General features: G+C 43.0%; 1 protein-coding gene across 1 annotated transcript in view; it reads left to right on the top strand.

Annotated features, from left to right (window-relative positions):
• LOC139910279 (PDZ domain-containing RING finger protein 4) overlaps positions 1-13,789 on the top strand; it is a 40,135-nt gene extending 26,346 nt beyond the window's left edge. The window contains exons 3-8 of the mRNA XM_071897531.2: positions 953-1,055; positions 6,390-6,488; positions 8,752-8,814; positions 10,211-10,312; positions 11,183-11,322; positions 12,141-13,789. Coding sequence (XP_071753632.2) covers positions 953-1,055; positions 6,390-6,488; positions 8,752-8,814; positions 10,211-10,312; positions 11,183-11,322; positions 12,141-13,626 — 1,993 coding nt within the window. The 3' untranslated portion in view covers positions 13,627-13,789. The remainder of the gene's footprint in view (positions 1-952; positions 1,056-6,389; positions 6,489-8,751; positions 8,815-10,210; positions 10,313-11,182; positions 11,323-12,140) is intronic.
• The last annotated feature ends 10,112 nt before the right edge of the window (positions 13,790-23,901 follow it).

Raw genomic sequence — 23,901 nt, 5'->3', positions numbered from 1 at the left:
CCCAAACGTATATATCCCTCGCACTGTAACTCCATAGAATTCCCCACAGGGCCTTCTTGCAATAATTGGAGCTGCTTGGCGTATCCATTTTGTCTCATGGAAGGTTTACAAGGTGATTAAAGCAAATGGGCTAATAAAAAACTAGGCAACACAGTGCAACGCGCGCTCGCAGGCTACTTACAGCCCCAGGCCGAGCCCAAATGTAATCAATGTGTCCCATAAAACACACATTTTCTTCTCTTCATCTGAGATCAGGTGCACAAGCCAATATACTGCAGATTTTATAGGTATAACAAATGTTTGCCGCTCTCATTTTTGAGGCTAGATTGTAAACCTTTGTAATTGTATTCTATGCACACACTGCCAAAGTTGTTACAATGTGTAATATTGAAGCATCACAGTATAAAGCATTCTGACATTTACCAGTAGTTTTGTCCCCGGAAGATTGTTTTGAGACAGGACCTGTTAATTTTACAGTTGTGGGTAATCTGAGAGTCAGACGACCACTGAACACATCACTCAATATGTTCAACAGAATGGAGATTTTGCTCGTCAACATTATCATGTGTGGCATTGCAGCTGCTCATTTTGTTTGGCCCATACAATGTTGTTTTGTTCAGTGAGTGAGAGCAGCACAATGGAGTTGCACTGTACAATGTGGGGGGTTTTGTCTGTCAAGAGCAGGAAGCAAATTAAGCGGATATGCAGTTATTAGCAAGGGGCTGTACTTTTATCACACACACACACTCAACTGGCAGTGAAAGCCCTTGACAAATCCTTTATTCTTCAGATTCTAGCAAAGACAAAGGCAAGCAAATCCTGTCACTTCAAGGTATTGAACATATATGTGAAAGTGAATGAGAAAGAGACGCCCAACTCTCCACCTCTTTCTGTCTCTCTGTCTGTCTGTCTTTCTCTCTCTCTCTCCCTCTGTCTCTCTCTCCCCTGACAGCTGTCATTCCCTCCATACAATGGACCAGGAATACTATGAAGGCACAGACTACCTTTCCCCCCTGCCAGCTGATGGAGAGAGGGCAGAGGAGTTTGAGTATGAGGTAAGAACTCATCACACTTGACGCCGCTGGTAATAACTACAGCACTGATAATAACACATTGCACAGACTATGGCTGGGCGGTATATTGTATAATATCGATATCGTGATATGAGACTAGATATTGTCTGGGATTTTGGTTACCGCAATATTGTGAAATAACTTAAATGTTACTTCTTCCTGGTCTTAAAGGCTGCATTACAGTAAAGTGACACAATTTTCTGAGCCTGTTCCGGTTGAGTAAACTGGACAATGATTGGCTTTACCTGCTCATCATATTCATATTACTTATTGCTGATTACATATTACTGATAACTAATGATCATTACTCATTTTCAAAAAATTTTTGTGTGTAAATATCTCATGAAAGCACGAATATTCATTCTCCCAAAATATCGTCACATTACCGATATCGAGTTATTCGGTCTAAAATATTGTGATATTTGATTTTGTCAATATTGCCCAGCCCTAGCACAGACACACACCCGTATGCACAAACACACATACACGCACACACACCCTAACCCCTGTAACACACACCTACATGTTCCCTAAACACTCCATATCTAATGACGTCTACCAATCGGTGGAAGAGCCCGGCACTAATTGACTCTAGAGGCGAATCCCAAGGGGGCAGCGGTGACAGATGATCGGCAGCATTACAGGCAGATTGGAAAATCGTCAGGACCCTCGTCTCTACTGGCAATAACACACTCCTGCCTGTCTTTATTCTATGAGGCAGAAAAAAGGAAGGAGAAAACTTCCACACGACAACAGTGATGGTGTCACTTGAGATTTACATGCTTCCTCTGTTCCGTCGAGGTGTTTTCACAAGTCTGGAAGAATGAGGGAAAAAACAGCAGCCCGGTTGAGTCTGGGCTTGATCAAACCCAATTAAAGTGAAGGTGTGTGTCAGGTGCTGGTAAGGAACAAATCAAAAGAAGTTTTAGGCTTTTGATAGAAACACATTTCACTGCTTCTGCGTCTGTATTGGAGCTTAAGTAACGGGGAGGTGCAGGAGCAGTTTGATAGATGATGTTGCTAAGGCTGTTGATCTCACACACACACACACAGACACACACAGACACACACAGACACACACAAAGACACTCGCATACATACAGATGCGCACACTGCTTGATTCAACTGTGACACAAAGTGATAAACAGACTGTCTCAACCCAGAGACTTTGGTCCAATATTCTTTATTTCCAAGTCATTGAGGAGCAAGAATACTGCAGGCAGGGGCTCTGACTGGTCTGATGTATGATGATTGCTCACCCCTCCCTCTTCTTATTTGTTTCATTTGAATTTGTTCTGAACGCTTCCACCCACTGAGCGTGAGCCGTTTCTTTGCATCCTAAAGAGATTTGCGCATCCACTTGTATCGCTGAGGCCCCAGTGTCAAGTCGGAGCAAATATAATATATTAAGCCCTCTCTTTATGCCTCATTTCGATTAACAAATCCCATTATATTGTGTATGCTTTGCAGCCTGCACCATTTTTTATTTCATGCTCGGAGAGGTTGATACCACGCTAATGCACCCCCACTTACTGTATGTCAATAGAATATCCTGTGAGGAAAGGATGTAGGCAAAAGCTGAAAGCCACTTTCAGAGTCGAGACCTGATCCCTCACTCCCTGCAGAAGGAGAGAGAAAGAGGGAGAGAGACTTCTTTAAATTATCTTCGTCAGATGAAAAGGCATGGCGTGGGAGAGCAGCGTGCAATCATATTACAGAGGAAACATCTAAATGGAATTCACTTTTCTAATACACGAGGACATTGGTGTTTCCTTTAGTACGGAGGTAATCAACATTGTGAGAGTCCTGGAGTGTAGTGGTTGATGAGGTGGATGTCGTACTGTCAGAGATGTTTGGGGTTATACTGAATGTAAAAACTAAATGAACTTCAATATGCATGTTCCTGGACTGCCTACTGAATGAATAGGGGGCAGCAAGGTAAGGTGTCATCTAATCCAGCCATGTTTACACAGCTATGAGCATGTGTTTGGACTGAAGGCTGTATTCAGTGAAACAACCAGAGAGACAGACATCAAAAGACAAGCTCAGTACCAACTCATCTGCCCAGAGATGGTGTAGTGGTTCTTGAACTACATGTAACCCTGGCAATGTGTTTTTGTTTTTTTTTAATTCAAGTATAATGTTGGCCACTCTTTGTTTACCTCTCAGTTTACCTGCTGCTTCACTCAGCCTGCTAAAGGACAAGCGGGGAAGAGTTGCGAGTCAAAATATGCAGTGCATCCCCCTTTTAACTGTTCATTCTTAGGGAAAGGCAACGAAAAACCTCTCTACCAACCCCATGGTTAAAACTGAACAATTTTTTTACCCAATAGAGGCAAGTCTATAATGTCCTCTTTCTCTGCATGCAACCCTCTGGTGTTAGGCTTTATTGGACTGATGAAACACACAGGACATGCATTAAAACCACACTTTCAGGTGGAAACCTCATACATTTCGTAGGATCCCTTGATGTGTATATGGCCACCGCACCATGTTAGTAGCCATTCCTTTCATTAGTTCCGGTGAGTTCTGAAGAAGTAAAGTGCTCAGAGCTCAGAGATAGCCTCGGTGCTCTTCCCTCTCTCTCTGTCAGTGGCAGCCATCCACGCGTTTGTGACTGCTTTTTCAATTACTGGTAATCAAAGGCGCGATTATTATGACAGCATCCAATGTGCTTTGACGGTGGGCGGCAATCTCCCCCTAATCACGCCATCGCAGTCATTAATTTACTGTCAGCCCTCGTCCCCGCGCCACGCCGCAATCTCCCGCCTGAGAGGCTGAGAGCTTGCCTGGAAAATAGGAAAAAAAATCAAAAGAGAAGAGGCAACGTAGCAGAGGAGAGACACAGAGAGAGTGCTGAATGTGTGTGTGATGTGTGATGGATCAGGCATGCATGTGCATGAGCAAGTATTTTCTACACAACAATATTGTGCCATGCAACAAGAAAGCAAAAAACATCTGGTAAAGGAAAAAGGGTCATCACACACACACATATATACACATGCGTATACACACATGCAGAGTTGATGTTTCATCCAACATGCAGTAATCGCAGCAATCTATTTTTTTCTGATCATTTAGCCACAGGTCTTCTGCACTATATCAGGCCATTAATTAGTCAGAAGTAACTTTAGGCTTGTTTCACTGAGCCAGATAGGGATGATGTAGTACCTCCACACCTCTGTTTTGCCTCAGTCTCAGCAATTAATTTGTGTGGTTTATTTTTAGACAGATGTCTTCAAGACATCCACAAATGATTTCCATATTTCCTACAGATATCCTACAACAACTTCTCACATCAAATTAGCATGCAAGATGTGTGCTGTCGCCATAGCTCCTATTACCTCCATGACCGCTTCATTGCATCAGGAGATGTGCTACTTTAATAATATCTCTACCAGCCACGACAGTGATAGCTCAGTAGTAACAGCTTTAATATAGCTAATGACTGATGTTTGCAATTCACTTTGTTCAGCTATTCAGCACTAAAGCCTCCCCATTCTTCCTCTTTCACATCGTCTCCTCACACATCAGCCGGGATTTGAAGTTGTCATCGCTTCTGAGGCAGTCAATTAAAGATCTGAGCCTCCTGTCAGGTGGAGGCTGTCAGGAAAGATGAAATGACAAAGCTCAGATAATGTCGTTTTTCTCTAACTCTTTCTCTCTCTCTCTCTCTCTCTCTCTCTCTCTCTCTCTCTCTCTCTCTCTCTCTCTCTCCGTCTGTGAGAACGTGTGCGGCGTTGAGTGTACTTGTGTTTGTGCGCATGTGGTTGATGCAGGGGTACGGGGATTACACTCTTACCTGTGTGTGTGTGTGTGTGTGTGTGTGTATTGGAGAGCCATTAGCCCAGCTGCAGGTCCCTGGTCCTGGTACCGTGATGGTCTGTCAGTATGGGGGTGGATGGAGGGAGGAGGAGGAGGGGGTATAGGTGGAAAGAGGCACCAGGTGGCGGCTCTGTGACATTGCTACTGGCCTCCCTTCCTCTCCATCATCCCATCCTATGGTCTGTGATCTAACCCCCCCATTCCCAAAGCGCTGCCACATCTGACACGTGTAAACCAGCCAACCCACAGATGTCACAGAGGAAATGAATCTCTCTGTTTCTCTCGGTGTGAGACCCCTCTGAGCCCCCCGGCCCCGCCTCCTTCCTCCATCCCCCCGTCTCTGCTACTGCTGAGAGTCGGTGTGTTTCTGCTCTAATGAAGACCTTGCGAGGAGAGGCCATTTCACACTTGATTCCCTTCAACACCCCCTGACATGTTTCAGCATTGGGAGAACGGGGCACAGACCGGGCTATTTGTTGTTTGGCTGCACCTCTGTTGTGGGAACTGTTTGAGTGCGAAGTGGGAGCAAAAGTGGCTCATGTACGGTGGCTGTCTGCAAGCTTGGGAAAAAATGGGGTAATCAAGAACAATGAGAGGAGTGGGACCAGTTGTGTTTGGTTCCATATCCAGTATAGTATTGATATTTACATTTTTACTTGTTTTTTTATATTAGATGAGGGGGCAGTGTGCCGTTTTAGGGCTCTAGCTGTGGGTAATCAATCAAATCTCACTTTCTGTGTGTATATTTATGAACTTAAATGATGAATTCATGCAGACACCAGGGTGCTAAGCTATGTTCCAACAGGCTCATGGGAAATTTGACGACCGCTGATTTGTAAGTCAATAGTTTGTTGATCTCTCCCCAAGGGGAAATGAGGAATACTTTAGTGGTGCAGCAAACACATATATCTGTTAGCATTACCATAATTATAGTTTATTTACAGTCTAATATTCTAATACTTGGCAACGGCTTGCAAGAAAAACACTTGAGGTCCTCTGACATTTATCAAAGCCCCTCCGACGAAGCTCTGCAAGCCGAGAATGTCTTTCATGATCAAACACTTTCAGACTCAGAAAGTTCAGACGAGCCTTGGCAATCCAAACTCAATAAGCATCTCAAAAACAAGTTGGATTTTTGTGGTGAAACTTGAAGAACATTGTTATTTGATCTTTCTTGGAACAGAATGCTGTCATTGTTATGCATTCAGATTTCATTTTTTTTTAAGAGTATAGCATTTATTTAGAGCCTCAGACCTTCTATTTCCATTTCTTTCAAGGCTTACAGATTTTTTTCTTTTCAATCAAGGTCAATTTTGGAATAAAAATCTACGGCAACACTATTGACTTCATGTCAAACTTGTCTATGTCAATAAGCTGTATGTCCTTAAATTCTTTACTAGCCATTAAAATGTTTACCACCACCACCATCTGACACCATTTACTGCTTATAAACAAGGTATCTGGTTTGTCACTGTCTGTATTTCTATGTAGGAAGTGGAGCTGTGTCGACTCAACAGCCAGGAGAAACTGGGGCTAACGCTGTGCTACAGGACCGATGAGGAAGACGACGTGGCCATCTATGTCAGCGAGGTGAGTAGATAACTAGACCTGCACGTTTTCAGGCCAAGTTCACAAAGACTTTGGCGGAACAGAAAGCTTGTTGTTGGTAAGCTCTCCCGCTTAATTTCCTTCATCTAAGACCTCGGGGTTGCAGCTTCTCCGAGTTATAGTTTGCCTTGAGGAAGTAATAAACTTTTTATATTTGATTCTTCGCCCTTTAATCAGGCTTCTTTCACCCTTTAATCAGGCTTGTTTCTTTACCCAGTCTGCCTTGCTCCTGGTGATGCTGTAACAAACATGCAACAGACATGTATCCTCCTCCTCCTCCTCCTCCTCCTCCTCCTCCTTGCTAGCTATTTTTTTTTCCAACCACTAAAGTCAGGACTACTAGCAATTGAAAAAATAAAATGTAAATACTCTTGGGGGAAAAAAAGGTATGCATACACAGATTCTGTATATTTTAGTTCTTTGAAGTTTCACATTTACATATCATACGTCCTTGGAGAAGCCGGCAATCATCGTGACTAGATTATAGTGGCTCAGTAAAATGCCTAAACAACTCCGAAGCTAGAGTTCTGGGGCTAAATCAATAGTGACATTTAATATTCGGCTCTGTCTTCCAATTTACCGTTTACTTTAATATTCATGTGAGCAAAGCAACTTTCTCTGGTTTTTTTTATCAAGCACAAATGTGATTATTGAATAGTTTAGCAATGTTCTAACTGCATATGATTACACTGTCAATCTGCGGCACAAATCTCTCCTAAGAGAAAAAAAATAGAACGGAAATTCTCATGTGTTTCTTCGTGTTGTGCACCGAGTCTTTCTAATGCAGCTGACATGAACAAGCAGGCTGTGACATATGTTGGCCGAAAAAGACTCGTTTCCTCCCTGTTTCTTCCCTTCTCCCACTTGTTGGAAGCGTGTACAAAATAGCGTTCTCCATTCGGCTCAACTTTCTCTTCCATTCGTTTGAAGTTGAGTCAGACCCCGCAAGGTGCCTGCTTTCAGACCTGAGCAGAATATAGATCACTGTGGTCTGTGGCTCCTGGCCGCCTCCTCAAGTGTTCGCTGTGTATAAAAAAGTAGGACCAAGAGGTAGTGTTCTGCATTCAGATGAGGCGGCTGAATGTCACTGTGTACGAGGCGTGTCAGAGGAGCTGTTTTGTATACTCTGATCTCGCATAAGTAGTAAGACCACATCAACATTGAGTAAAGAAAAACACAAGGTCATTTTAAATCAGCTTGAATCTCCCCAACTTCTGAGCTCTTGGGATTACAGTCAATGGGCCACGCAGAGAAAAATCAACAGCATTGTTTACCCTCATTGTTATTTGAGTTTGTTTGCGTTTATTTCCATACTGACTCGCAATACAGTGATTGAATTATGCAGAAGGGTGCATGACTAAAAACACAATTAAGAGCAGCACAGTGAAAATTTCAACAATCTAAATGAATTAGTCACTGCATATGTTTCCCTATCGATTCAACATTTCAAGGTTCGTCTGCTTTTCTTATAATTTATAACAGACAGATTATAACAGACAGATTACCCTCGGTTTTCCCTGTATCAGACCAGACACAGCTTATTCAATCCCAGTCCCAATCCAGTCTAGTGACTTCCCTCCCTCCCAGTTTAATGAGTGGTCCTCTGTGTAGGAGTGGACTATCATGAAGATGGAATGCCACAGCGCCCAGCCATCTCCAGAGATCCCGCGTGATTGGACAGAGTGAAACGAATGGCCCCAGACACCGATTGATTGGCCGATGAAAGAGTGTCCTGCCCCCTCGCTCACTGCCATTAGTTACAGGAGGAGCATGTGCATCGTGGATCGGGGCTGTAGATGCTATAGGCGGACTCTTGTCTTACATCAACCTGTCATAATATAGCAACGGAGGCGGGTGCAGTTTAGCTCGACTGAGACATTAAATGGTAAATGTGCTGATTGGTACATTTAGAGCGACGTTCCCTCCTATTTTTACCTTGACATGTTTACTGACAGGATTGCTGTAGCTTTTGTTTAGCTTCCAGAAGAGATTAAAGTGGCCTTGATACCTGACCAGGCAGCCGCAGTAATGCTATCTGACAACTAAGGTCTTCCCCTGCCAGCAAGGATACAGCCAGTCTACTGTGGTGGTTTTCAAGGAGATCACTTTGTTAATAACAGTCTAGACATATCTGGCTGGATGATGTCTTGATTATGGGTGAAAAGATTTCCAGGCGCTCCCTGATTTCCTCTAATAAAGACTGAAAGTGTTTCAGAGACGCATGCTGTGCCCTTTTCCCACACAGATCGGTCCAAACAGCATCGCCGCCAGGGACGGCCGCATCCGAGAGGGGGATCGTATTTTACAGGTACAGTAAGACACTCTCTCTCTCCCACTGGCCCCCTCTCCACCCGCTCTCATTAGATTCAACATAAAACCCTCTTTTATTTTGTCGCACTCCGCCATTGTCTCCCAGCACGAGAGCCCATTCATTTTTAATGGCAGCACATTAAAGGGGGAGCTCACCCCCACTGTGGCGGTTAGAAGGGGAGAAATGCCCCCCTGGCTGTTTTAGTTACCGACTCAGCACCAACAGGGGTTTTTAAGAGTTCTGGTCCAGGAAGGCGCTCTGCTGCAGCTCGCTGCCCCCTATGGGATAGCTGAAAGGCTGTGAGTGTTATTAGCCCCCAGCTTCATCTTTGGGCCAGAGGTCTACAGGGATGCTGCTACCCCCAAGGAGAGGCATTTTTAGGATGAAGGCAGCACACTGCAGCCTGGGTGGGCTGCATGGGTGATTACTGTTTCGTGTGGGTGATTCACAGCCTCTCATTTTAATGTTAAGTTTGAAAGTAGTGGAAAGGGAGAGGTAATTTTGGAGACCACAATAGGCAAAGTGAACAATTCTTAGGGAGCGATAATGAATGGGAGCCATGAGCAGGTGAATATTTCAGGAAGTGAGGGTTTATGAATGGGTAAGCAGACTGTAGTGTTCTATACAGTAAATATGGTTTAATGAGTTCTGCAGACTGCATTATTAGGGGGGCAACAGGAATACAGTCAAGGGAGAAGTGAATATTCTGTGCAAGCGATTATTAGATGGGGGAGGGATGCATAAGCACTGTTTGGTCAAAGATAATGCGCTGTACTGGTCTAATTGTCTACCAGCGTGTGTGTGTGTGTGTGACTGATTTGAGCTAGGAGGTGTATGTGTGTGTGTTTATGTGTGTGTGTGTGGTGGCAGTGGTGGTGGTGCGTGTGTGTGGGGGGGGTGTTTGTGAGGCACACCAGTACTCTGGCACTATTATCCACTAGTGACAGGGCCATTACTCTGCCTGCAAAAAGATGGACGCCCCCTGTCAGCGGCCAGTTAATTGTGCGGCTAGATGTATGTACGCTGCCGGATACTTTGGTGAACACAACAGTTCCGTCGGCCCATGGCCGCTGTCCCATTCATAATCACTGCTGGGTCCTGCCTCATATTAAGCACAGAGAGCAGCACAGAGTGTTTACAATTTTCTCTGGAAAGAAGGGATTATTGTGCAGTGCCACTTTGATTGTGGCACCTTATGTTTTTCTTTAGGGCTTTTGTAATGGAAGTGAGAGGGTGAGAATGGTTTGTCTGTGTGTGTGTGTGTGTGTGTGTGTGTGTTTGTTTGTGTGTATGTGTGCACGCGCATGTGTGTGTACAGTACATGCATGCTTGCCTGCGTCTGGCTCAATAGTGTGTAGCGTGTATAGTAACCATGTATGTGTGTCATCCTCAGATAAATGGCCAGGATGTGCAGGACAGAGAGGAAGCAGTGGCTGCTCTCTCCAGTGAAGACTGTAGGAACATTGTGCTGCTGGTTGCCAGACCCGAGATGCAGGTTAGAAATTACCTCACACTGACGCCTATGGGCCTGACAGATCTTTCATCCATTGAATGCTTTTAGTCACTATTTACTCAACACCTACTGTGGGCCTAACGTAGGTAAGGGAAGCACAAATTACAGCCCTAAGGTCTTTCATTTACAGTAGCCTATATATATATTTGCCCAGAGTAAACATTAGCAGTCTGAGGTAGCCACCCCTCCCCCTCTCCACCACCACCACCCCTAGTGGAAGCCACCACTGAGACACCTCATCATGTTTTATTTTTATGTAGCGCCACTGTAATTGACTTCCAACGGTAAGCCATAAAAGCTAATGGCATGCTAATGTGGAGTGAGTTCAGGCCCAAGGCCGATGGCGAATCATGAGAAGGACTCAGCCGCAGTGCAGATGAGCCAGCAGCAATGGTAGACTCTTTGTAATTAAATATGTCTCTCAGTAGTAAATCTGAAGTCTTCAGATATGGATCCCATTTGGTTCACGACAAGCAGACAAAGAGCTGATGGATGGTATGGAGGAAATAGGTCAAAGGTGAAAATTCTGCCCATCAAACTGTATTGACTTGATCTTAAGGTTAGAATGTGTATTGTAAACATGAGGATGTTTGGGATGTTGTGTTTTGTTGGTTAAGAAGTAGGGATATATCAATCAATCAGAAACATATTGTTATCAGATTTTTTATTTATTTAAAAGAAAAGAAACAAGATGGTTTTTTGCTGAAGAAAATCCCATTTAGAGCGCCCATTTGAAACATCTTACTGTTGGTTTTGAGACACCATCTCGCCAAGAGTTTTGGGCCTTGACAAATAACCCTTCACCCCCACCCTTTCTCTCTCTGTCCATATGCTTTCCCTCTTCACCCTTAGTTGGAGGAGGCCTGGCTGGACGATGAACACAGCGAGTTCCTGGAGCAGTTGAAGATGGAAATGTTGGAGGAGCAGCAGAGAGAGGAGATGGAGCTGGCTGCCCTTCAGGAGGAGCAGGAGAATGAACAGGTCAGACGGCAGCACAACATATGCTTTACTTAATTGGGTTAGCAAGTCAGTGACAGAGCTTTGTGTTCTGGGTTTTAGACATGCTGGAAGGCCCATTTCCTCTCATTGGCTCTGGCCAAGTGGATAAAAAAAATCTCAAAAAACTATTAAGTCAAAAAGAGATAGCCTCTACTCCACTTTTCCCATTGTAAATATAGACTGTAGTACTCAGTGTATTATGAGCATAATACCATCATACTGATCAATAGTTGAATTGCTTTGACTGTATTAGGTCATTATTCACAGTCAATATTAACCTGTTCCTTGAAATTACTACAGCTCTAGCTGGTGGGAGAGATGGGATTAAACTCTTCATTGACTTTGTTTCCAAAAAACCCAGTGAAAACAAGCTATGCCCTTTGAAATATGAATACAAAATAATGGGTATGAATATTTATGGGAGGAGACTGATGATCCATTTAAATTCCGAACATTAATAATCATAATTTAAAATTCTGTTTTGTTGGGAGGATTGCATACTAAAAAAATCCATATAAATGGGACTTCAAAGACATGGCAGAAAAGAAACAATCCCTGAAGTAACAGCAATGTATTACAGAGCTCCTCACAACAACAGACGTAATCCTACAGGAGAATCCAGAATAGCGTTGCACTTGCTGAACTCTTAAATAGTTCTGGTGACTTTTTGTTTTTGCTTCTCCTTATTCCATAGTAAGCCAAATAGAATAGAGAACTACATCAGGAAAACTAGACCAGAAAGATTCTGTTGCTGAAAATCTGGTGTTTGGAGCATTTCAAGCTGGTCTTATTCATGTTATTCATTTCAGAGAGCAGAAGATGACACGCCCACCTGCTCCACACTCTCTCATCATAAGGACAGTGCAGTGAGTGTAAAAAACAGAAGGGAGAGTTCGGAGCATGACGTCCTGGCTCATATCCAGAGACGACTGTCCCAGTGCCTGAGAGACAATCGGGACACACACTGTAACACGGGCTCCACGCGGCTGGAAGACGACGAGGATGAGGACGAGGAGGAGACAGAGGGCGATCGTTTCCAGCAGCTCCTGGAGCTGAAGTGTCAGATTCGTAACAGCGGCGAGTACGACCTGTTCTACAGCCGCCGCAGCACCATCGAGTGCAGCATGGGGGAGCAGGGCGGCGTGCAGCGTGAGCTACGCATGCTCAACGAGGAGCTGCGCAGCATCGAGCTGGAGTGTCAGAACATCATGCAGGCCCACAAGCTTCGTAAGGGCCACCAGTCTCCCTCCACAGGCCGCTCTGCACCCTCCACCAAGGACCAAAGCCTCTGCCACAGCGAGCCCACCAGGGGCAAGCTGGCCGACATTAATGAGAGACTGGAGAAATCGGACAAGGACAGCTCCAGTGCCTACAACACGGCGGAGAGTTCACGGAGCACTCCTCTGGCCATGGACCGCTCTCCGGAGCACTCTCTCCAGAGGATGGTCAGCCTCACCAACCAGAGGAACCTGTGCAGCAGCCTAGCCACGGGCCACTCTCTCAGCCCCAGCCCCAGCCCCACACGCCGCGCTGCAGTTACCGGCAAGAGCAGCAGCCCTGACCACAGCAACCCCGACCACAGCAACCCCTCTGAGTCGGACCAGACACCTCAGGCGGAGGAGGAGAGGAAAGGGAAATTAAAGCCCCGTGCCTCCCAGATCCCTTACTTCTCCCCATCCCACAGCTCCCAGCAGAGGCAGGCCAACATCCCGGCCCACGCCCGCCACTACCAGAGTTACATGCAGCTGATCCAGCAGCGCTCGGCCGTGGAGTACGCCCAGAGCCAGCTCAGCCTGCTCAGCGTCTGCAAAGAGCCCCAGCGGCCCGCCAATGAGCCCAAGATGGAGTGGAAGGTCAAGATCCGCAGCGACGGCACGCGCTACATCACCAAGAGGCCTGTGAGAGACAAGATCCTGCGGGAGCGAGCCCTGAAGATTAAGGAGGAGCGCAGCGGGGGAATGACCACAGATGATGATGCAATGAGCGAGATGAAGATGGGGAGGTACTGGAGCAAAGAGGAGAGGAAGCAGCACCTGGTCAGGGCCAAGGAGCAGAGGAGGAGACGGGAGTTCATGCAGCGGAGCCGGCTGGAAAGCTTGAAGGAAAACCCTCAGAGCAGCAGCGAGGGCCGTAAGGAAGTCAGCATTATCGAGCTCAGCCACAAGAAGATGATGAAGAAACGCAACAAGAAGATCCTGGACAACTGGATGACCATCCAGGAGCTGATGACTCATGGTACCAAGGCCCCAGAGGGAGCCAAGGTGCACAACGCCTTCCTATCAGTCACTACTGTATAAAAAAAAACACAAACACACAATCTACCCCATGCGGTATAATATACTTGCCTCGTTCAATGTGGCGTTTTTATGAGGACAATAGGAATATTTTTCACACTTTGTAACCCGAATAGCATTTTGTAAAGAATTTATCAGTGGTGTCATGGCATTTTCTTCAAGTGTTTTTCAGCATTGTTTTTCATGTCACTCTCCCAGGAAAAAAAAACAAAACATTTTTCTATGAAATTATGACAGTACAATTATTTTTCTTACTTCACTCTGTACATGTTTATCTTTTTAATCATTAATTATTTTCATACTTACGTTCTGTTCTACCCATATGACTCAAGATAGCTGTATGAGCTCCTTAAGAAAAGTTACATATTTTCTTTTGAGTATATAAAGATGTTTTACCTAAGAAAACAGCCAATCAGTGGGTTCCTGTCTTTCAGTTGTGACCTTTTTATGCTCATGCAGTTAACAACAACTCTATTTATCTGTTAAAGCCACATAAATACATTGACACATTCCAATCATAGTACTGTACAACTTGCTCAACTAAGAATGTCTTTAACTCATAAAATGTTGATGATTCTGGAATAAATAATCCTTTGGAATGCAGTTGTTTTCAAACTCAAATGTTTTTTATGCTAACAATTTGAGGTAATGCATTTACAAAATGTTTATGTATTTCAACAACTGATTTGTAACCCTGTTGATACTGTTAACATTCTTTACAAAATATTGTAATAATGAGTGTGTATTCCAGCACTCCAAACTGTAGCGACCAAGAAATGGACTCACTATACTAGGTTTGAAACAGATTTTTCCCCAATGACCTGAAAGGGAAAAATCACCTTAAAAAATAATTTACATATGAAGAGTTTCACCCCAAAATGCCATATCCATTTTGAATGGTTTTTGATCAGCATTGCAAAAATACAGCTAGTTATATCCTCTAAATTGTTTATATCCTATAAGCAATGGTCTTTGGTCAACCAATCCCATGGTCAGTTTTACCATCAACTATTTTAAAAGTAGATTTTTCAAAAGGTCGATATCTCATTTTACCGTGAAACTCTTCATATGTTGTTCCTGTAATCTTGGACAGTTCAGTCTAGATTTGTGAACATGAGCTAGTCTCCCACAAAGCTACAAACAAGAAATACAAAACTCATGAAGCTGCTCCACTGACAAGGCAGTGGACGACTTTGTGGACACAAGAGATTCACCCATGCAATTTTAGCACTAAAATGAAAAATGTTTTCTGGGTGCTGAAGCTCAAACATCCCAGGTGTCCTCAAAGTCATTCTCTAATTCATTGCCAATGCAGCATCTCCAGGTGTTTCTCTCTTGGTGGCATCAGAGAAAACAACTTTGTTTGTCTGGTCCGGGCTTTGGGAGAAAGTATTTTGTGTTCACAGTTTTATTTTTTGCTTGATAGTTTTTTTCTACATATATATTATATCCAACAACAGATGGACCTGCTCATAGCTTTTACATACCAGTATTTTTACATATTTTTTTACTCTCCACATATACAACTTTACTCAGCATAGCCTTAACAGTGGAAACTGAATTCATGTAATGTTGGTGTGGCAACCTGATTTCTCACAGAAACAATGAACTGTCTATAGCTCTGTGCAACGGAGAGAAATCATTCAACCCTATTCATACATTGTATAATTTGAGTTTTTAGGAACAGAAAACATTCTTAGATATTGTATAGCTTTTACTGAAACATGTTTACCATCGCTCACATTAAACTCTCGCGTGTTAGGATGATTGCCACTGAGCAGGACTCAGAACACAGAATAACATTTCATTTGTATTAATGGGTTGCCATTTATCAACAGACATTCTGGTTCAGTTACATGTACAGTATACTTATTCCAAATGCCTCATTTTTAACTGAAATATTGTAAATTTGAAATTTCAAACCAATCCCTGTATTTGTTTTGAGTCAATGTCCAATGGTCTTATTTCGAGTAATACGTAGTTGGCACATTTGTAGCCAGGTAAAATGTGTGATAATTGTGATCATTGAAAAAGAAATGATAATAAATTATTGTTTTTTGGTATAAGAACCCCTGTGAGATCATGTTTTTCATTCAGACACATCAGGTTGAAGTTGTGAAGAAAATGAAATCTGTTGCTACTTTGTGGTTCATGCCAAGTGCTTGAATTGTGTAGTGAACTGTTCAAATGGAAAAACAATTCAGCTGGTGAACAAGAAAGGAAGAAACAGAACTATAAAACGTACATGTTTCAGTATTCAGGGACGCTGATGAAGGCTACAACACATTGGTTTTGTGATTTAATTAAAACCTCTCTTGAATTGTCCTTTTCTCAGTGAACTGGTTGGTGTGAACCGTGTGAAAGTGAACAAAAACAGCAACAGTCTGTGTTGCTCTGAGTCTTTGGAGTTGATGGAAAGAATAGATAAAGAGGAGAGGTGGAGGGTGTGTTAGGAACGGGTGTCAATGTCAGGAAAGTATACAGTGCATGGAACAACAACAAAAAAACACTGCAAGTCACTTCAGGCTAAAGAGCAGCCTTGTGAAGTGAAAGAGAATGATAGTTACTTGTTCATTGAACACATTCACACCTCGGATATCTCCTCAAGAGTGTCTCACATTTATTTTTCCCCCCTCTGTGAATATGTTAACTTATTAAACAGTGGGAGATTTCAATTAAAATCACCTTACACTCGGATGGCTTTCTGTTCATTAAAATGTACCAACCACTTAATCATTTCTATGGCCTTGTCATAAGCGTGGGAGAGCTATTGGGATACTCTGGCCCCTGTATTATCTTAAGTTCTGAATGTTCTAAAGCTGAAATTGGAGTGTCACAGATCCTGCCTCGGGACCGCTCCATTCTTCTGGGTTTCCATTTAATTGAAAACTTTGTCGTCGTTTTAACATTTTAAGAAACTACTGAATCATCCGTACTGGAACAATAAAGGCACAAGTCCTCCCTGAAATTAAATGATTGTTTCGAGGAGAAACTGGTCTTGGTTACCCTTCGGCATTATGTCTCGTTGTTGTATCCTGTCTTATGTTTACTCACTGTTTACTGTCTCTTGCAGCTCGTTTTATATCTCCATGTGCTAACTGGCCAGTGAAGAAGTGCATCCAAGTGAATCCAACTCCTTGTGAGACAAAATACCACTGGCTGGGCTGTGTATCGCCGTGAAAGCACTTGTTTCCTATAGGTGCGCTGTACTTTAATTTATATGTTCATACAGTTAGGCCTGTGTTTTATAATGTCAAGGTGAGAGCGTATCACATTCAGGGTGACTTTGTGATTGTCCTCCGTGGTTATAAATACCTTCCATTTCCGTGCTAGACTGTGGCACATAAAAGCGTTTCCATTTACACAGCGACCAAACATTAACATCCAGGATGGTGGGGAAATGTACACTCCCGTCAACCCCCTAACCTCTATTTGCCCTCTTCTCATCTATTAATTCTCATAGTCCGTATAGAGAGAGACCATTAAAATGCCAATGGAGCGCCACAGAAGAAGAAGCTGTGTGGGTTGCACCAGCCAACGCCAGAACTAACCCTAGCACTAGCTAGCTAATTAAGTTCATCCCCGAGCCCCTGAAAGACCCAGTCAGGTGTAATTAAAATCGAGCCTGTGACAGCCATGGCATTTGTCAGAGCCATCCAGCAGTTCAAATACCAGTACTGACAGAAATGTCAAACAGATAGCAGTGGCCCATCTCCTCCTCAGCTCTCCACTCACAGGCACACAGCCACTGCCTCTGTTATGAATGTTTGCTGATAACCTTTAGGATTCCCTGAACAGCAAAAACTACAAATTCCCTCTCATTATTCATCGAGGGAGGCCCGGATTTATTGACACACAGATCCACTTGACACGTGACGGTGCAATCTACTTCATAGTGCCCCCCACTCCCCGCTAATCTCAGAGGCATGTAACAAACTGGTAATTGCCTCGGATCATGTGTCTCTCGATGTCACTTTAGAAATTGATGGCAGCTTTGATCTTTGATATCATAACTGCAGTCTGGTGGTAATTGGCCCTATCATGCCAGATGTAGCAGTGTGTGTGTGTGTGTGGGCGCTATGGACAGACTGGTATTGCTGAGCCAGCTGTTCTGCATTTATATGCCTTAATCAAGCAGAGTACAATAGTAAGTCAGTTGATAGGGGATTATGGTGCATAAAGTCATGAATGCTTAAAAATCTGTCTGTTAGTACACAAGACTGAGATTTAAAAATTAGCCATGGGTATTTTTTTTTAATCAAACATGCAGAAATGCCCAATGAACTGCATTTTGTTTTACCTTTATAAGGCATTACACTAGTGCTCACCATGAACTTAAAAAAGGCCACTGTTGAAAAGCCGGGCTGTTGGTGTGTTTGTCTTAAGAAAGGTCTTCTGACCAAACTGTTGACCACACAGTAAATTATGCAAGGCGATGTTTGTGTGCAGAAATCTTCTCTCTTTTTATGTACTATGAACTTTGGAGACTGATTCTCTGCAGCGCAAAGCAAACTGCAGCGGTGTGTGTTATTCGTCTGCATGTGACAAACCTGACTGTACATGTTGAAGTTGGCTCGCCTCATTAGAGTTCTCACATAACATTCATCAACATCTTGAATTATTCCTATCAAACAGTTGGTAATGCAGCAAAACACTTCACAGGCTGCTACAGAAAATGTAGCTGCAGCCATGGTGAAATAATCATGGTTTGTTATTTCACATTCAGTTCACTCTTCATTCTAGCGTTCTATCACCATGCAGAACATTTTGCTTAGCCAGTTGTCAGAATATAATGTGAAAGTCATACAAGTTAAGCCAATAGTTTTTTTTTTAAAAAGTCTCAGCTAGTCTCTTCTATTGTCTCCCACTATTTGCTTCATGCCAGATCTGTGTATTCAAACTTTCTGCTGGAGTCATTTGCGTGTCATTATTGGCAGGGAGCTTTTATTGCTTCTGTGAACCATTTGGACTTTTTTTTTCCTATTTCACGCCCCTTGGTTTATGTGTCATTTGTTGTTTCATTTTCACCCCAACCAAAAGCATTAAGAGACCAATTAAGCAAAAACCTGTGAATATTTCAGAGCATAATTAGAGCTCTAATTACAATTCATTATTCATAAAATGGGTGAACCTCTGTTCAAAGTGCAACACATACTGTAAAAGTAAATGTATTATTTGGATTGCAATTAGAATATGCAGAATACGCCCTAAAATGTATTGTAATATTAGCCCCAGCCGGAGACATTCTAGTACATTATTCATGGCCATACACACATATTGTAGATTTTAAAGGGCAATATCTGCTGATGGAAAATAATCTCTCTGCAACATTCAAGTCCCACTGTAACTCATAATACACACCCGATTTGCTCTGATGTTTCCAACACAAACATAAACACAAATTTAGCACACCTTCAAATTACTTTTACTTTACCATCTCATTTCACTGTTGCTTATTGTCAGTCATTGTTTCAAGAGTTCAGCCAATGTCCTTAATCCAATTAAATGAACACTAACAGAGCCAGTAGAGGGTCGATCTTGGCGAAAGAGGTGATATACTCAGATAATACTGTATTCCAGATAAGGCATTTAATGTAAACCTTATTAACTGAGTGCACAACTAAAATGTTATAAGAATGGCAGAAGATACCAATATCACTCACTGTTTATATATTCCGACGTTCAAAGCCTGATAACTTTAGGTCTGGGTGTCTTCAGGTCAAAGCGAATTTAATATATTTGAGTGGCACTGCCCACTGAGCCATGAGGATAACATGCATGTCAGTATACTTTCCTCGTGTGAGTGGTGCTGGGAGTGTGAGCCGAACCCCAAATTCAAATCATGCAAAACATGAGAAGAAAGTTATGCACACATTAAGTCCTGAAAATCTCCCACCCTGAAGTTTTCTGCAGCCGCATAAAATCCACAGTTTTGTCGAAGGTGGAAGTGATTGGCATGTGTGGTCAGCCGTGCATAGCCAACGTTGTATACAAATGTAGCACTTGGCCCTTTGTACATTCATCCTCTCTATGAATTCCATTAACATTCCTGTAAAGTTTCTGCTTTCCTTATTCATGAGCCGTGGGTCAGCGTCCGTGTCCAATAGAAATTACTAATATGATTCTGTCTGTGTTTGCCTTGCTGAGTTTGAGAATTAATAAATGATGTCTGGCAGTCAGTGCATAAGGTCTGCTTCACATTTATTACACAATGTAAACATTGATTCCGTCCCCCCCCTCTCACACACACACACACACACACACACACACACACACCTACATGTTATTTCAGCATCAACATAGTTGCTGAGATGAGAGTTATTTCATTAGTCATGGTGAGTTCATCAATTATTGTTTCTGATTCTTACGTGTATTACACTATGTAGCCCTGTCATGAAGGAATTTCATACCTGGACCTGTCCTAACATGGGTTTAATTGGCTCCTGGTATGCTTCTTAATGAAATCTTAGCATGTCCAATGTGGAGTGATAGTAGACTCTTCTATCTCTGCTAGAGGTGTGTCATTGTGAGGGTTGATACAGGCCAACGTGGAGCTGCTGGAGATCCTGCTTGTTCACTTGCATTCTGGATAGCAGGAACACCTGGACTGAGAGTAATGAGAATCCTGCCAGGAGGCCTTGCTGGTGAAAGCTCAGCTCTTTGCTGCTTCCAGGCTTTGCCACAGGCTAGTCAAGCTGGGCATGATCCATAGTGCGCCTGCAGAGAGCTGGCCGGTGAGTAATGACCTCACCTTAATGCAGACAGTGCTTGTTTTGGATCAACTATGAACTACAAATACTATCAACTTACTTAAAGCTGCACTAGCTGCCATCGCATGTTGGCAATGAGGTAACTGAAAAATTTGAACCTTAATACCCAGAAATCATTTATCGTGACATCAGTAAAGTGCACACAGCATGCTCATGTTTATCAACTCAAAAGATACCAAAGGGACGAGCGAGGGAAAAGAGTCTATCTTTCTCTGGACGGCGCGCACGCTCATTGCTGTTTAGAAGACAGTTTGTATTCGGCTCTCAAGTTTTGATTCGTCCCTTCCAGAGAAGTGTTAAATGAGAATACGGTGAAATGCAATATTTTTGGCACGGTCCTGTCAACTAAGCGGGGGATGCACAAGTGCGATGAATAAGCACTTGTCAACACAGCATCACATAACAGCTAACGAGTGCCGTGTTTTTGAAATTTACTTAGTCCTTTTTCCCCCAACAAAATATGTAAAAAGGTAAGGGATTTGAAAGGATTCATATACGATAAGCAGATTCGATACTGCATTCAGACTTGATAAAATGATGATAAGACAGGTGTATTTTTACATACAAATCTTACCTAGTACAGCTTTATTTGAATGTGTTAATTCAAAAGAAATTTTCTCAAGAGGGAAGGCTATTATAAGAGAAAATGACTGTCCAACTGTTCTTAAGTTAAAAAGAATACATTTGTAAGTGATAGTGTCATATGTTAATACAGTTTGGGAAATGATATTGCCCTCCTCTGGGGTCTTGACGGGAGATAGAGCGGGAGGAGGAAAATAACACATATCAAAGCTGAACAGTGCCTTTTGTTAGCCAGCTACTCAAATTAGTTCTGCTTGTCATAACAATCGCTTTATTCCAGTAATTAGTGCAGCAAGCACCTTTCTCCTCCATTGTGACATGTGCATTTAAGCTGATTTTAAATCCTTTGAAGTGTTATTAGCGACCGCAGGAGGAGTTCAGCTCCTGGAGATGATATTCTGCGCTGCCTTTGAAGTGCGCAGAACAAGGTGTGCTGCCGTACGCAGGAGGATGCCGCCCGCACAACTCGGTGATTAAGTGAATGCAAAAGGGAGGCTGATGCAGTTGACTGCGCACCATAGTCTCGTTCTCTCAGTGCCTGACCTTGAGGCTGGAGTGCACCATTATACTTTATTAGGTTACAGAAGTCTGTGCAGGTTTTATGATTCATGGCTACTGATTTCATAGTGCTTTGTAGACCATTTGACAGGGCTGAGTTTTGTAATGGGACTGGACTATGGAAGAGGAGTGGTTATCGCCACCGAGGATAACTGCTTTTGTTTCAAATGGGCTTTGGTGTCAAGAGTAAAGTTAGATGTGGCTTGAGCTAGTCAACTGAATAATACCACTACCTTGCAATGGCACGCGCACACACACACACACACACATACACACACGTTGACTGAATGGGTCAGAATCCAATATCATGCTATACTGCAACACTGCGACTACACCCTTGCCCTTTCCTGCCCCTGTCTACACTTTCTTCCATCCGTGGTGCGAAAAAAAAAGCTACAGCTATGAGATATCCCTTGGTACGTTTAAGAGAAGGTCAAATTTTAAGGGAATGTGGCGCTACATATACATCACAGATAGGTTGCTGAAATATAATGCTATTACTTATAATATCAGCCCTTGCCATCTCACTAATAGTGCAGATTCAAAAAGTGGAGCAGTGGAATACTCATTGGGAGCAACACGCGCCACAAAATGTACCCATGCTCCCGACAGCAAATAGGCTATACATCACTGTCATCCCAATCCTCCTAGTTTCTATGTGAATATTCTTACTACATGGCCCGTTGGTTGGTTGGAGTGGGAAAGGGTTTGTCTCCTGCGGATTGCTGTAATTGTCAGGAGGGATTCGTGGACACCGATAGCTAGATGTGACTTTGCCAGCAATTCTGTTTATTTGTTAGCAAAACTAGGTTAAGGAGACATAAGTCATGCATTTGAGTAGGATCATCACGATGTTGCTATGGGAAATGTGTCAGCGCTGTGGAGGGATTCCAAGTTATGTTTGTGCATGAAGGATGTGTTTTTTGGGATTTAGATGTTGCTGGTATGAGTCCATGAGTACATGAATAAATTGCTCTTTTTGGATGTGATATGTAAATCTAACTTTGAATCTTTAACTGTGCACTTCTTCAGCTGCAGCGGTTCTGTTTTTGTACGGCGGATAATTAGCTAGGATACCCTTGAGCGGAAAGCTCCTCAGGTGTGCCCTCTGCTCTTTAGGCACCTGAGGACATGAGCACACAAAGAACAAAGACATCTCATAAAGTATGTAAAGTTATGAGCATCCAGTTGCTGCACTGCAGCACAATCAAGTAAAACTACAACATTAGTCACGTTTCAAAGAGATGGGTGTACACGGCCAAGGTGCAGAACAGGATTATTTTCATTATCCTGAGTGCATGTGATTTTGTTTAGGCTAGCATTATCAGAAAAGGGGAAACATCTGTAAAGGGCAGATGTCCCTCTTTGTGTATCTGCAGGATAAGTCAGGCTTTGGCATGGCGTCTTCGGTGAGCAAAGGCTCTAAGCCACAGTTGGAGAGTCAATTAGCAGCCAAAGAAGGATGTACACATGGGTGACATTTCAAACACGTACATTGATTGTGCTGAGAAAATGAGAGCCTTACATGTACAGATTCTGCATTCTTTTGGGGCTTTCTTATCAGATATCAATTGACCTAGACGGACACAGTAGATTCATTTACATTGGCAGATAAATACATCAGACGATACCATCGTAAGGAACATTTTGTTCAATAAGAACTGGAAATGTCAAAGTGTAAAACCTGCTACATTGATTTAACCTCTGTTGTTACCGCCTCTTGAACACACCACCTAAAGAGGACGCCTGGAATAGACCGTCTCTGCAGCATCATGCTGGGTTTTAATGCAGTGTGCTCAATGGCTGTCATATTAGACAGCTCTTGAGAGAACACAGTGTCTAATAAATCAGGGCCAGTAACCAGGCAGCATTAATGCGACATTTTCTTTTTCAAAGACTTCCCTGCCAGATTCTAAGAACTCAGAAAATTGGCTGCTGTGCTCTCTGTGATTGTCCTACTGTCAAGATGTCAGAGAATTTAAGAGATGCCATTAGCGACTCTCCTTTGATCTCTCTTCAACCAGGTTTCTCAAAACAACTTTTTTACCACCCCAACCCCCACCCTTTCTGTCATATCTGACATTAGGAATCAAGCTATTGGGTTGGCAAACTACATAGTGCCTTGAGAGATGAAAGGTTACCAACAGGCAACATGCTGTAGGTCCCAAATCCATATGGATGTTGAGGTTGTATTGGCTTACGTCAAGAATATTACCATTATAGGCAATACTTTCTACTTCTCAATAGCATTAGAAATAGAAGTGCACTGATTCCAATGCTCATTAGCAGTTTCTTCCAAAAACAACTTCTTGATGTTTGCTAATACTGTCTCAAATCCTCTAATTAGTCAGGACAGATAAGATCCCCT

This window comes from Centroberyx gerrardi, chromosome 4, assembly GCF_048128805.1.
Source record: "Centroberyx gerrardi isolate f3 chromosome 4, fCenGer3.hap1.cur.20231027, whole genome shotgun sequence".
In the NCBI taxonomy this organism is placed as follows: domain Eukaryota; kingdom Metazoa; phylum Chordata; class Actinopteri; order Beryciformes; family Berycidae; genus Centroberyx; species Centroberyx gerrardi.
The sequence above is the reverse complement of the archived record's forward strand: the minus strand, read 5'-3'. Positions and strand labels throughout refer to the sequence as shown.